Source organism: Ailuropoda melanoleuca, chromosome 16, assembly GCF_002007445.2.
Source record: "Ailuropoda melanoleuca isolate Jingjing chromosome 16, ASM200744v2, whole genome shotgun sequence".
NCBI classification, from domain to species: Eukaryota; Metazoa; Chordata; class Mammalia; order Carnivora; family Ursidae; genus Ailuropoda; species Ailuropoda melanoleuca.
In genome coordinates this window covers 17,648,044-17,664,118 of record NC_048233.1, presented here as the reverse complement: position 1 = coordinate 17,664,118, position 16,075 = coordinate 17,648,044, and the positions used below count along the sequence as shown (strand labels likewise).

Sequence of the window (16,075 nt, the reverse complement as noted above, 5' to 3'; positions counted from 1 at the left end):
CAGGGGGAGTGGGAGAGGAAGAAGCAGGCTCATAGCAGAGGAGCCTGATGTGGGGCTCGATCCCAGAACGCCGGGATCACGCCCTGAGCCTAAGGCAGATGCTTAACCGTTGTGCTACCCAGGTGCCCCAGGAGAACACTTTTCAACCACGCACTAATGAATTGTATTAGGGCAGATTTGTCTTGAATATTGTTACTATTTATTTTATTTTATTTGTTTGAGAGAGAGAGAGGGCACATGCATGCACACAGGGGGAGGGGCAGAGGGAGAGGGAAAAGCAGACTCCATGCTTAGTGCAGAGCCCCACATGGGCTCGATCTCCTGACCCTGAGGTTGCGACCTGAGCAGAAATCAAGAGTCGGATGCTTAACCAACTGAGCCACTGAAGTGCCCTACTGTTACTATTTTTTTTTTTTAATCAAACATGATTTAGCCTTTGGATATACAAAGTGACAAAACATTGAACTTTGTTACCATGGAGTACAAAGTGAGCGTTTTTTTTTTTGGTGAGGCAAACTAAAGCTTCCTCCAAAAAAAAAAAATTCTGATTGACTTTTCATTTCTAACTAATGCTTATTTATGGAAAAGTCAAACATATACTATGCAATGTTATAAATGAAGGATTCAGTCTGTCACAAGGATAAGAAAAGGTACATTTTAAAATGGTATAAAGCAAAAAATTCTTTAGAATTAGAAAGAAAATGACAGAAAAATTCCTTTTCATTTTAGGATAGACATGAAAGAACTGGTTGCATATAGGCTGACTGATCAAAACGACTGCTTTAGTATTATAAGAAGCTAAATAACACAAAGCACTCTGAATTCACTCCGAATAATCTACTAAGCAATGCTTAAACTAACGGCACGTTCAAGGTAAAACACGATCTCTATGTATATCTTCATTTTAAAAGAGTATATATACCAGTAAGCCTTATTATTCTAATATTAAATTGGGCATCTAAGGAGACATTTCAATAAGCCATATATGCAGCTGGTTAGAAGATGAGGTTAGCACTTATCTTAGCAAAGAGCAGGATGAGCCTGATGTATGAATGCAGGTATGCCGGAAGGGGGCAGGCATAGAATTTTCAACTGTGTGAAGAGCCAATAAAAATGCAAGTGGTCTTAACCTACATGGAAAGCTGATGAGATATGATATCCAGCACAGAAAAATGCATAAGGCATCTGTTCTAAATAACTACTTCTGTGCTCTTGAGAGATGGTGTGTTGCAAGCTTAGGTTTTGATATGTGAGATTCTGACACAGCAGATTATTCTTGCTTAGTTTTTATAAAACAAAAGAGCTGCCTTGTTCACCTCCTCCCTATCGTCTTGTCTTTCACATTGAAAAGAAGGAATAGTGTGGACAGAAATAAAACACAGCATCCATAACGTAGTAGTTAACACGAGATGAGCACATATCTTACCTTAGGGTGATGGACCCTGTGCCTGCGGTCTATCGTCACATCTCCTCTCTGAATTGGTGAAGATACTTCTGATCTGTACGTTCGTTGTGGGGAATATCCCTGATAAGCAGCTATTGACCCATGGGAAGGTGATGTGGGAATAGAGTGCATTGTCTGATCAGAAATATTAACCATGGTTTTAGGACTGGTCAAAGTACCGTGACGTGGGAGGGTGCTCTGCTTATTATAAAACTGCCGCTGCTGCCATTCGTAAAGCTGCCACATGGTGTCATCTCTCATTGATCTCCGTTTCTCTTCTGCTCCAGGTCCTACTGTTCTGTCATGACTGGAAGGGGTTACACTGCAGATACTTTCAGGCCTGGTCTTGCTGTTTCTTGGGAGTGTTCTATAACCCTCTGGATAGCGGGCCATAACCTGGGCTCTGTGGCTTGGCATATTTCTTGGTAATGTTTGGTAAGAAATTACTCTAAAATTAAAAAAAAAATAATTGAAATGTAAAAATGAAGAAGAGAGTTGTTTTCCAGATTCTAAATTAGAGTACATTTTTTCCCCCTTCTGGTAAGTAAAATATATACTGGGACTTACTTTTAAAAAGTTGATCAAAATATTACACAGGATGTAAAATATTAATGAACAGATTTTAACCTTTTTATGAAATTCAGTTTGATGAATTTACTACGTTAAAAAAANATTTATAGACTCCCTGAAAGGGTCATGGGAACCCTCAGGGATCCATGGACATACGCTGGGAACCACTGATTACATCAAGGAAGATGACAGGATAGTCTGAAATAAAATTTTGTCAATGTTAAAGAAGTTTTTGGGAAGAAGAGCAGTAGACATTAGTTGACTGAGAACTAGATAGCACACATTGATTTTATATTTGTTGTTGAAACATGATAATTTTTAGCTAATACTATGAAAAATACTAATACCAGGAGAACACTTTTTTCTTTTTTTTTTTTTAAAGATTTTATTTATTTATTTGACAGAGATAGAGACAGGCAGCGAGAGAGGGAACACAAGCAGGGGGAGTGGGAGAGGAAGAAGCCAGGCTCATAGCAGAGGAGCCTGATGTGGGGCTCGATCCCAGAACGCCGGGATCACGCCCTGAGCCTAAGGCAGATGCTTAACCGTTGTGCTACCCAGGTGACCCAGGAGAACACTTTTCAACCACGCACTAATGAATTGTATTAGGGCAGATTTGTCTTGAATATTGTTACTATTTATTTTATTTTATTTGTTTGAGAGAGAGAGAGGGCACATGCATGCACACAGGGGGAGGGGCAGAGGGAGAGGGAAAAGCAGACTCCATGCTTAGTGCAGAGCCCCACATGGGCTCGATCTCCTGACCCTGAGGTTGCGACCTGAGCAGAAATCAAGAGTCGGATGCTTAACCAACTGAGCCACTGAAGTGCCCTACTGTTACTATTTTTTTTTTTTAATCAAACATGATTTAGCCTTTGGATATACAAAGTGACAAAACATTGAACTTTGTTACCATGGAGTACAAAGTGAGCGTTTTTTTTTTTGGTGAGGCAAACTAAAGCTTCCTCCAAAAAAAAAAAATTCTGATTGACTTTTCATTTCTAACTAATGCTTATTTATGGAAAAGTCAAACATATACTATGCAATGTTATAAATGAAGGATTCAGTCTGTCACAAGGATAAGAAAAGGTACATTTTAAAATGGTATAAAGCAAAAAATTCTTTAGAATTAGAAAGAAAATGACAGAAAAATTCCTTTTCATTTTAGGATAGACATGAAAGAACTGGTTGCATATAGGCTGACTGATCAAAACGACTGCTTTAGTATTATAAGAAGCTAAATAACACAAAGCACTCTGAATTCACTCCGAATAATCTACTAAGCAATGCTTAAACTAACGGCACGTTCAAGGTAAAACACGATCTCTATGTATATCTTCATTTTAAAAGAGTATATATACCAGTAAGCCTTATTATTCTAATATTAAATTGGGCATCTAAGGAGACATTTCAATAAGCCATATATGCAGCTGGTTAGAAGATGAGGTTAGCACTTATCTTAGCAAAGAGCAAGATGAGCCTGATGTATGAATGCAGGTATGCCGGAAGGGGGCAGGCATAGAATTTTCAACTGTGTGAAGAGCCAATAAAAATGCAAGTGGTCTTAACCTACATGGAAAGCTGATGAGATATGATATCCAGCACAGAAAAATGCATAAGGCATCTGTTCTAAATAACTACTTCTGTGCTCTTGAGAGATGGTGTGTTGCAAGCTTAGGTTTTGATATGTGAGATTCTGACACAGCAGATTATTCTTGCTTATTAGTTTTTATAAAACAAAAGAGCTGCTTTGTTCACCTCCTCCCTATCGTCTTGTCTTTCACATTGAAAAGAAGGAATAGTGTGGACAGAAATAAAACACAGCATCCATAACGTAGTAGTTAACACGAGATGAGCACATATCTTACCTTAGGGTGATGGACCCTGTGCCTGCGGTCTATCGTCACATCTCCTCTCTGAATTGGTGAAGATACTTCTGATCTGTACGTTCGTTGTGGGGAATATCCCTGATAAGCAGCTATTGACCCATGGGAAGGTGATGTGGGAATAGAGTGCATTGTCTGATCAGAAATATTAACCATGGTTTTAGGACTGGTCAAAGTACCGTGACGAGGGAGGGTGCTCTGCTTATTATAAAACTGCCGCTGCTGCCATTCGTAAAGCTGCCACATGGTGTCATCTCTCATTGATCTCCGTTTCTCTTCTGCTCCAGGTCCTACTGTTCTGTCATGACTGGAAGGGGTTACACTGCAGATACTTTCAGGCCTGGTCTTGCTGTTTCTTGGGAGTGTTCTATAACCCTCTGGATAGCGGGCCATAACCTGGGCTCTGTGGCTTGGCATATTTCTTGGTAATGTTTGGTAAGAAATTACTCTAAAATTAAAAAAAAAATAATTGAAATGTAAAAATGAAGAAGAGAGTTGTTTTCCAGATTCTAAATTAGAGTACATTTTTTCCCCCTTCTGGTAAGTAAAATATATACTGGGACTTACTTTTAAAAAGTTGATCAAAATATTACACAGGATGTAAAATATTAATGAACAGATTTTAACCTTTTTATGAAATTCAGTTTGATGAATTTACTACGTTAAAAAAAATCCTTGTCATTTACATAAAAGACTATTAATTCCAAACAATGTACAGTTTGGTTAAAAAAAGGGAAACTTATTAGTAAGAACCTCTAAGGTCTAATCTCGAGTCTGTCTCCGTGTCTTGTTTTTATATAAACAGACTCCTAGAATCTTCTCATTCATCTCACCAGAACAGGTAAGTGGGATCTCTGTGTAGGAATGGGGTACTGAAGGGTTTGAGTTGAGCCTATGCAGCCCGAAGACAGGAAATGGACTACTGTAGGTGTGTGATTCCTCTACTGCAATGTTTCCTTCAGAAAGCATGACTATTTCTGGAAGAAGGACATCAAGTACATTTGTGATTGGAAGAGAAAATTCCCCTTGATAACTTTTCTTGATTTGAAAAATAAAAATGACTTGAAGCTAAAGCTCAAAACTGAACCACTTAAAGACAAAATACTTAAAGATGACAATATTTAGATATACAACTGCAAATATCAGGAATCTTACATGTTTCTAGCATAGAAATAAATATTCCACCTTGGTATAAACATCTGTGGGAGGCTTTTTAAAGCAATCTAAAAATTCCTCATGGACATTAAGCATCTAAAATAAAGTTCTTTTAAAATGCTTTATTTTTGGATATGGATACATTAGGCATATTACTAAGCATAGATTCAGTTTCCAAAAAGGAAAGAATAAAGAATTTTTGTTTACAATTTTTTTAAAAAGACACTGTGATAAAAGCACTGCCTTGAATGTATTAAAACTATCCTTTTGCTAACCTCATGCCAGCAGATACATTAAATAAAAGGATTTTCAAAATGTGAATTAAAAATCTTAAAGTTAGCATTTGTGTTTCCCCACTATCTTCAGAGGTAGGCATAAGGTGTTATTACAATTCAAATTCTAAATGTAAACACAACCTTTTTAATAACAGTAACCACAATAAAATCTAGATTTAAAAGATGAATATTAAATCGTCAGTATTCATCTTATGCTAGCATCTATACTGTGCATAAATTTATATCCTAATATAAAATTTAATTCAATAAACCAAATGTGGGAGAGTTGGGGCCCCACAAACCCAGGTTTCCTGAACTCTTCTTTCAATGTTTAGTTAACACTTTTCTTCTGTGTACTGTATTTTCAACAGAATATACTTTGGAATTGTGCATGCATAATTGCGTAATATCTTGCTGCCGCCTACTGGATGTTAAAATGCCCAAAGGTTGGTGATTACGTAGACCAGAAAAGGTAGAAGATTTAATGTGTAAGTTACTCGACCATACTCTTCAGTCATCTGGAAATCCTTGGTTGATAAGCTGGATGTCAGAGCTGTGTGACTCAAAGACTGTTGTCAGTAACAATGCAGACTAATGTAGTATAGTAAGAAAAGACTTCGTTGTGATTACGTGTAATGAACTGGCTGCATTCGAGATGAGGTACGGGGAAATAAAAATCCCTGCGTAATTTGTGCCCACTGGGGCAGTAAAATGATGCCACCTTTACACTAACACCAGAGGGAGTCTCAAATATACCTTTTTGTGGCTTAAAGCACCCACAGAGGGGATAAAGCTGTGAAAAATACAGCAGTACAGTGGAAAAATAGTAAAGTGGAAAAAAAGCAGTTGATCCAAAGTTAGGAGGGCCAAGATCCTTGCTCTACTACTAAGTACAAAGACCTGGGAGTTCATCTGGGACTCAGAGAATGTTAGACTGTGTGGTGGGTTTTTTTTTTTTTTTGGGGGGGGGTAGCATGTGTTTTGAGGACAGGGTAGGAAAGACCAAGAGTACATGCTCCTTTTAATTTTTTTATTATTTAAAGTAATCTATATGTCCATGTGGGGCTCAAACTCATGACCCTGAGACCAAGAGTCCCAGGCTCTACTGACTGAGCCAGGTGCTCCTCATATTCCTTTTTTTAAAAAAATTTCCTCATACCCCTTTTAATATCTGGGTTAAAGAAGAGTCAGTGGGCCCTCTAGAACTAGGATGAAGTCTCTTATTTCCTGAAACAGCACTCTTTTCATTATGTCAAAGATTCCCCAGGCTTGGTTTTAATGAAAAAGCAAAATAATCCTTCTATTTGAAAAATTTCCCCTAACACATGATAATTATTAAAAAAACCTTTTCAGTTGTAATGGTTTAATTAAAAATAAAAATGTACCCCTAAATTAGGAAGAGCATAATCTTAAAGTGCTACCTGAGTCCTTCATATGCTACCCAAATCTGGCAAACTGAAACTTCTGGAGATTTGGTTTTCTCATCTATAAGATGATTTGATCACAAAACTATCTTATAGTTTGAAACTCCATGTCTTATTATGTATTTGAAATATTTCCAATTCCTTCAACTGTTTCCCCCTAAATTAAATTTCCTTCATCATGCTGGCTGTTCTTCAGCTTCTCAAAGTCTTTACTTATAACAGGCTTGTTCAAAATTGAACACTGTGCCTCTCCCTCCCTTCCCCTCCCCATCCCCACAAGAACTTTTGCAAGCAAGGCTAACCATTGGATGCCTTTGGGGCTGGAATGAAGGAGAAAGGTACCCAGTACTCTGATATAACCAGCATAAAGGTTCACTTCTTTGCTGCTTTCTTGCTGCAAATATTTCCTATTTTTTTCTCTGCTTGGTCTTCCTTCCTATCCCCACCTTCTCTGTTCACACTAAAGCTAGAAGCTGGAAAAAGTCCAGAGTTGGCAACCCCACGGCTATCTGCTTAGGAAGCGTGTCAGTCACAGAAATAAATTCCATCCTAGAAACTCTGCCTAGTGCTAAAGCAATGTACCCCAAATATACCTTGATTAGGTCATTCACAAATTCAAGAACTATTATAGAAACCTTATTATGCAAAAGGCTCTGTACTAAGCACTGAACTATATCACAGAAGAATATGCTGATAATATAAACTTTATATCCAGTTTGGAAATATGGGAAAAGATTATTTATAAACATATAAGGATGGGATATACACTGTTAATCCAAAACACAATAAAAAACTGTCTGTAAACTAAAGTTTAAATTCCATTTCAGAAAACCTATTGCACTAAACACCTCCATCAGTGTTCTGAAGCATTCACAATATGTGAGCTGGACCCTCTTGTAGAGGCGTACATGGAATCTGAACCGTTAACATATCATATGATCATTAAGAGTAGGCTAATTGATGATTACAAAGTTTAAAAGGCTCTTCTGCCATCTTTGAAACCACTTTTGAAGCATTTTAACAGAAGGGTTATTACCAAGTAAATTTATTTTTAGCCCATATACTTTCTAGCATTTTGAGACCCGTTTTTCAAAAACTAGTTTCCTTCAGTGGTTTTCCCCAAAGAAATTCAAATTAAGCAAAGTGTGATTTACTTTTAAGTGAAAGCTTAAGAAACGAACACTGTAAGCTCCTTCATCAGGTTTGGTGCTCCATTCACCAGCAGCTGCCTGTCAAACCCCGTGAAAACCCTGTCCCTGTGATTCTGCCATGCAGAACAATGGATTAAGGCACCATGCGTCTTAACAGTGCCTGCCACTCACAAAGAAACGTTAAAGCTCTGTTCACAGATGCAGGGATCTACTATGTGACTAAATATTAAACCTCTTTTCTTTCCATCAGAACTTTAAAAGCAAGCCTTTCATAAAGTTTTACAAAATGAATTATACTATGAATAACCTGTATGCTTCTTTCCACCAATAAAAAATACTTCATTATAAAACATCACAACTATTTCTTAAATATGAAGTTCATATAATAATGCAGATGATCTATCTCAATGATTCAAAGTAGACTCTAGCAAGTGAATCCAAAGTTGGAGGGGAGAAAAACACAGAGAAAATCTTAGCTCAAAATAACCTGCAGAAGCTGTAGGTCTGCATTCAAAAGAAAAAAGTCACACAGAAAGCCTCTACGTATGTTAATTATACCCATCAAGAAACCCAAAAGTTCTTGAAACTAATATTCATGCTCGACAATTAAAAAAATCTAACTTCCAAATGTCTGTTGAACCTCTTTATCTATACAGTTTCAACCATAAGAAAGCATGAAATCATTGAGGAAAGTGATTTCACTAAGAAGTGAGATTTAATTTGCTGGGGAGAGGTTCAGCAAATTTTCTGGCTGGGATTTTTATTATTGTTTCCCTGAAAATGGTTACCTTAAATACTATCAAAAATCCGTTCATTCCACCCCCACCCCCAACAACTCTGGCTTCTCTTTGGCCAGAAAGAACAAATATGTCTCACAATTCTCCCTTGGGAAAATCAGAAAAGTGAGTGCTGAGGGTGAAGAAGAAAATGAAAGTGAACACGTTGCGGGAGTGTTTTGTAGTGTTGGTTGAGATAACAAAGGATGAGGCCAAGTGCACCCAGGCCTTTGAGCTGCTCCTGAAAGGAGAGAGACTTTGGCTGACAGCCGAAGACGTCAGCCACGCCAACTGAGCAAACTGGAAGAATGTTCCTATACCTCAGAAGTTTCACTGTTAAGTTAATCTTCATTTAAGTCTTCAGGTAATTCTTCCCACTACCAGTACATTGAAGTATTTTTAAATTTCGCATTGCCAAATTCCTGCCTAATGACAGAACACGTTTCTGATTGGTAGGTGGCTGCTTTTCCTCCATCTCCTCTGTTTTTCATCTCCTTTGCAGGCCCCTACAAACCCATGTTTTTTTCTTAAGTGTAAATGTTCTTTCAGGTTTTCCTTTAGAATCTTTATCTAGCCTCCAGCTGAATGAATTTATCTTCTCTCATCCTTACCTGTAAGTACTTTTGTTATAATGATGATGCCCCAAACCTTATTGAAGTCCAGATTTCTCTTGAGAGCTACAGACTACAGGCACCTCAAATTTAACCTGTCCAATCATTTATTACTTTCTCTCTTTCCAAATCTTCTCTATGCGGTTAAAGGCACCGAACCACCCTTGATGATCAGAGGCCTAACAGCAGGGTGTCATTCTTGATTTTCCCCTATTACTCAAACTAGACCGGGACTAGTTTGCAATCAAGCACATCCAACCACTCAACTAGTCTTGTCAATCCTACCTTAAATATACCCTCTTCCTCTCCTTGTTTTACTTAGTCCAACAGCTTCTGAACTTTCTCCAGATTCTGCAGCTGGAGAGATCTCTCTGAAACACCAGCGTGAACACATCTCTTCTGACTTCTCTCTCCAGCCTCCTTTCTCCTGCGCCATCACAGCGGATCCACCTAAGCCATTCCTGAAGCCATTCTGGATGTCTCTGGATTCCTTTTCCTGCTCCCTATCAACTCTGCAGTTTTGCATATCTAAACCAAGATAAAACAGGCCACCCTTTACATTTCATTTTGTATTTCACTTCCTGCAGAAGTGTTTTCTTGGACCCACAGGTTGTGTTGGTTGTCCCTGTTCTTGTAAATATCATGTTCTTCCTTCATTTTGTCACAGTCCACTGGACTTGTTTATTTAACTTTCTCCTCTACAGGGTAAGGACCTCTTTGAGAAATCTGGACAGAACAATGGCAGACAGAGAAAAAAACACTCATGTCTGATTACCATTAAGAAGAGAGACAGGAAGCTATAATGTCTAAAAACACAATTTAAACTACTATTTTTCAATAGGTATATCAGAAACCAATTCCCACTGACAGTGTGAAAGAAATCTGGGTTCAGAACATAGAAGGACACGACACTTACCCCCTCGTTTCTTCTTCATGACCCCTCCCCTTCTGTATTTTAATCCACTGTTCCAACTGTTGCATTGAGTTTGTCCTCTGGATGACGCGATCAGCCTCTGTGTGTAAGGGCCCTGTATTTGGGTGATTTCCACCTCTAAGATCTGCCAGGCTAACATTGACTGCTTTGTTCTCCGAACTATTCACATTGACTGGCCTATAGTGTCCAGTCTGAGCTGGGCATGTTGACCCGATCTCATATTCAGATGGCAGAGAATTCAACTTTACGCTATTAATTTTTGTTAAAGGTCTATCTTGACCATCCTTCTGAAATCCGTATTTTTCAGCTTCTAATGCCTTTTTTTCTTCATTTTTGCTTATTTCCTTGTTTTTCTGGTTATTTTGGACCTCTGGTTTAATTAGCACTCTATGGTTCGGAAAGTTATTGATTTCTTTAGCTGGTGCATTTTCAGATGTAATCTTGTCCACTCTGAAATCAGAGAAGAAAATTGTAGTAAATCAGATGAAATAATGCACATGTTATTTCTTGGATTCAATTTAGGAAAAATGTAAAATTACCTTTGACAAAAAAAACTGAAAGGGTCATAGAGGACAAGCCTGTATAAATCCCTAATATGATACGAAAATTCAAGCACAACATCAGAATGTATAAACAGAAAGGAGGGGGAAGAAAACATAAAATATACGGTGTACAAAGCACTGAAGGATAAAAAGTGATGAGTGTCCCCATTAGAGATCTGGAAATAAAGCAAATTAGGATTGCCCCTTGACAGTAAAACCACAAAATCCACACGTAAAGGACCACAGCACCTAGTCATTTGAAATAAACAACGTGGCTTCCAGCCAAGAGGGTTTAACTCCTCTTCAGACAAACATGAGTCTGGTTTGTGGAAATGGCTGTACCAAGAAAGTAGAGTCTGATGCTCGGAGATCTGAACCATATGACTAACCAGCATGTTTGTATTCAGGAGGACCTGACTTTTGGTTAAGGGCTCTTACAGACCAGACTGCGCGTGTTCAGCCTGCACCTCTACCTCTCACTGGCTTTGTCTCTGGACAAGGTGTGGAAGTTTACTGTGCCTCAATCTCCTCTTTGGTAACTGGGGATAATGGCAGTACCAGGGTTATAGGATTGCGTGAGGACTGCGTGAGGTCCAGATGAGTGTATCAGTGGCTGCCACAGACTTTATTGCTATTATCATTCTATCACATCAAGCAATTCTGGATTAGAATCTGGCGTCCTGTGTCCACCTCTCCACTGGAAGAATGTGCTGCTAAACAGTACGTGACCGGGCCACCAGCTTTACTGCTCACCATTCCAGCTGTTCTATCTAGGTCTTTTTGATGAGAATCAGCGTCTCTGAGACCAATCACTTCCAGACTCTGACAAGACCAAGCTGAGTGTCTGAACCTGCATGAAACTGCCATGCTGGGAGGCCTTTCAGGAATGGGCCAACCGTCCACATTTCAATATACAGCAGTGCTCCTATTGGATCCTAATGTGGTACTGTTGCCAGTGTTAGTGACGAGCAGGAAACACACAACCCACACACACAGCTGGAGACAGAGTTGAGAATATTAGGAGTGAGGAAAACAATGAAAAGAAAGGTGACTACTTTTCATAAATATGTGTATTATCCATACACTTAGGTTGGCTATAACTTACAGCTTCTAGATTGGAAGCAATATTAGACACTGGGAAAGTTAACTAAGATATGCTCTGGAGCTTCTTTCTCTTAAAACACAAAAGTCAGAGAAGATTTACACTAAAAGCACATTTATCTTAACTCAATTCTAGGGGTGAAGGAGTGGGTTTAACACTGAATATCAAATATCTGAAAAAAAATTTTAAACTTAGTTACCTCTAGTTAATCTAAAGCTATTATTTTAAATTAGAACAACACTGCCTTTTTTAATCTTCATTTTTCCAAAGACTTATCATTTAAGAAATGTAATAAAAAAAGACATATATACTGATTTTTCAAATGGGAACAATTAATTTAAAAGAAATGAACTATCTAGTTAAAAGCTAGATGTTTTATCTCTCAGGTGATATACTCCAATAAATACTTGTAAGTATTCTAGCCACACAGGAAAGAGAGAGAGCCCATTACCTTAAAACCAAGCAAACAAAATCTCCCTACACTTATGAAATATTACAATTAGTTTCCTTCAGTTTGAAATATTGAGTTAGATCAACAAGGTGGGATAAAAATGCCAACAGTGAGAAGTAGAAGAAAAGACACAATTCCTACAGGATAATGGTGACATCAGGCTGGGCACATGGGTGGTCTTCAGTAATTTCTGGCTGAGTAAATTATATCAACACAACCTGCTAAAAATTGTTACGGGCACATAATCAACTAATAGGTTGTCAGAAGTCCAACCAAAAGACTATTATTTTTATCACCCTAAATTAGGAATAATTATCAGTTTTTAGAGTGGAAAATACAAGAAAAAAGTGGAAGTTAAAATTCTGAGATAAGGACAACATACAATATGAGATTATCTGGAAATCAAATATTTAAATTATGATACTGATTTCTTTATTCTAAATAATTCCTTGAAAATTTTACTCTAAGATTAAAATTATCTTTCGATTTTTAATTAATTCTTTTCACCTACACATTTTCCCTACTATCAGTGCTAATCATTTCACCTTTATGTCCATTTGGATAATTTTTTTTTTTTTTTAAAGGAAACTCTACACCCATACATGGGGCTTGAACTCATGACCCTGAGATCAAGACTCCCATGCACCATCAACTGAGCCAGCCAGGCAACCCCTATTTGGGTAATTTTAACACACGAATTCCAAGAGCAAATTTTCCTTTTATTAGCTTTCAACTTAGAATAGGTAAATGATCGAGTTTTTTTGTTTTTGTTTTTTTTTTAAATAGGTGTCCTAGTGTTTAATCCAGGTCTTTCTTTCTTTTCCCTCCTTACTTTTTCCTAGCTCTAATGACTAGTGATTGGTTAAGTTGATTTGGACTTGATATTTAAAAAAAATAAATACAAATATATTTATGTAGTATCGACTTCATTCAGTCTTTTAATAGTGAGTCAAAAGACTTCATTAGTACGTACACTAACCCTCCTCTCCACCCAAACTAAAGATTTATATTATAACAGTCCCCTAACTCCCTACGAGAGAAAAAAGACCAAACTTGCAAGTAGGCATCGTCCTTGTATAAGGTATATACTCAACTGCTGCTGACTGGAAAAGAACTTAACTGTGTCACTGATCTTCCTTCAAATTACAGGAATACAATTTTTTTTAAAGCACATTATTCAGCTGCTATTTAAGTAGTTTTATAAACAGATTTCCTCTCACTGGTCCTTAACATAGTTGATTATTAAAATGATTCAGATGTTCAAGCAGAGAAAAAGAAATTGCAGATCAATTTTAATAGTACATATTTATATTATCAAGGAATCTGAGTACTCAAGTTTCAAAAGAAAGAAGGTAGAATTCATCAAGAAACAGACATATTTAGAAATGATCTAAACTAATGAGTTGTTTTCTGGAGACATTTTTCATAAAACCATCAGAATTAACCAGGAAATGCTGAAGAAATGAAACTCATTAAAATTTTTTATTTCTGTTTATTACACTCCAAAAACATAACAACATAATAAAGTTAGACAGCACAATAAAATTTGCTTCATGAATATAAATTCTCTTTTAGGATTTAGGCCTTAAAACACTGTCTTGTGTAGGTTTAAGATAACAAAAATGTACTTACCGGAAATTAAAGGTAATTCTGTAAGAAGAAAGAATATTCGGTTTGAATGTTAGGATTCTGGATTCACCTCAGTACACTGATAGGTGAAAATGAATAAAGAGGAAATGTGGAATAAAAATGCAGGTGGTATCTCAAATTAACTAAAGGTATATTAATTTAATATAGAACATGAATTAATCCTTGCTTTCTGAGGAAGAAATGATTTCATATCATGACTAATAAAATGATAGGTACTATGATAACGATATACACTTGCAGGGCATGGAATAAAATGTAAGTGGCAATCACCATTATTTTCCTTCCAAGCCTTTACCTTTTCACAGGTTCTGTCTGTACTAGGGCAGCATCTAACATGGCTTTCATCCACAATTCCATTTCCTTTCCTGTATCAGTGCAGAAATAATAGGTCCGCATGTTTGGATGGGCTGCCTGATTGAAAATGACAGGATCATTGTAAATAGATACACGGGATCTGTAAAAGAAAAAGAAATTAAGTGGTTCCCTAAAGAGATCATCAATATCAACTTTCAAAGAAAGCAGATTTTGCTTACAGAGTTACAGAAATAAGTGACTTAAAATATAACTCAGTCTTGAAAAAAATATAAATATTAAACTGTCCTCCCAACACTGCCATTTTCCTTTTGAGAATTAAAATTAGGAAAAAACCTATATGGGAAGGAAAGGAGGTAAGAAATGAAGTTCCTTGTCATGCCTCCTTGCTATGCCTGTTCCACGTATACATCCCTAGCAATTTCCATTTACAATTCACACCTCTCTATTCAAGAATGTTCCATAAAAATAGAACTATCAAATAATCCAGCAAATCCCCTTCTTATTCAAAGACGAAAACATCAATTCAAAGAGAAATATGCATGGGTGGCTTAGTCGGTTAAGCAACAAAGTCTTGGTTTCCGCTTGGGTGGTGATCTCAGGGTTGTGGGATGGAGCCTGGCATTGAGCGCCGTGCTGGGTGTAGAGCCTGCTTGGGATTCTCTCTCTCCATTCCCCTCTGCCCCTCCTCCTGCTCGTGTGTACCCACTCTCTCTCTAATAGATAAATAAAATCTTTAAAGACAAAACAAAAAACAAAGAGATGCAGCATTATTTACAATAGCCAAGATATGGAAGCAATCTAAGTGTCCACTGATAGATGAATGGATAAAGCAGACGTGGCAGACACACAGACACACACGCTGGAATATTACTTAGCCATAAAAAAGAAATGAAATCTTGCAACAACATGAATAGTCCTGGAGGGTATTATGCCAAGTGTTACAAGTCTGACAGAGAAAGACAAATATTGTCTGATTGTACTTATATGTGGAGCCAAAAAAACAAAACAAATGAACAAATAAAAAACAGAAAGATACAGGGAACAAACCTTTGTTTACCAGATGCAAAAGGGATTGGAGGGTAGGCGAAAAAGGTGAAGAGGATTAAGAGGTACAAATTTCTAGTTATAACTAAGTCATAGGGATATAATATACAGCATAGGGAATACAGGCAATAATATTGTAGTAACTCCGTATAGTGACAGATGTTAACTAGACTTATTGTGGGGATCATTTCATAATATATAAAGATATCAAATCACTATGACATTATGATGTACACCTGAAACTAACTGTATGTCAATTCTACTTCAATACAAAAAGAATGGTCCAGAGCAACCAGCAACAAAATTAGTGGAAATGTCCACGTCATAGCATTTTCTCCTTGTGTTAGCAATTTATTTAGTCTCCAAAAGGTGCTGCTGTTAAAGCATTTTGTTTAACCCTCATAGACATCTACATGCAAACATAAAAGATTTACAAATGATCCAATATGCTATTTCCCTTTAGCTTTTCATCTCAAGTGTCAGAGTTAAAATGTAAATATTTTGGCTTTGAGGAATGTCTTATGTAAGTGGTAAGTGGGTTTTTATCTTTATAGTGGTTCAATCTGCCTCTGCTCCTGAGAAACGGGAAGAAAAATGAAATAAAGGCATTGATGAGGGACTGCTATCCAATGGGTGAGAACTGAGAGCTCCACTTAGCACGTGGGCTGACAGGGCAAAGGAGGACAGCAGTAGTAGCTGTATCAAAGTAGAAAAAAAAGGCCAAGGCAGAGAATTCTGTGGAGGA

The 16,075-nt window shown here is 37.3% G+C and overlaps 1 protein-coding gene across 6 annotated transcripts in view; it reads right to left on the bottom strand.

Moving 5' to 3' along the window:
• PLEKHA5 (pleckstrin homology domain containing A5) overlaps nucleotides 1-16,075 on the bottom strand; it is a 239,568-nt gene that overhangs the window by 71,601 nt on the left and 151,892 nt on the right. For all 6 annotated transcript variants that reach the window (XM_034644717.1, XM_034644712.1, XM_034644715.1 and 3 more), the window contains exons 7-9: nucleotides 14,267-14,382; nucleotides 10,209-10,676; nucleotides 3,883-4,348 (exon numbers count right to left, since the gene is read on the bottom strand). In XM_034644717.1, coding sequence (XP_034500608.1) covers nucleotides 3,883-4,348; nucleotides 10,209-10,676; nucleotides 14,267-14,382 — 1,050 coding nt within the window. The remainder of the gene's footprint in view (nucleotides 1-3,882; nucleotides 4,349-10,208; nucleotides 10,677-14,266; nucleotides 14,383-16,075) is intronic.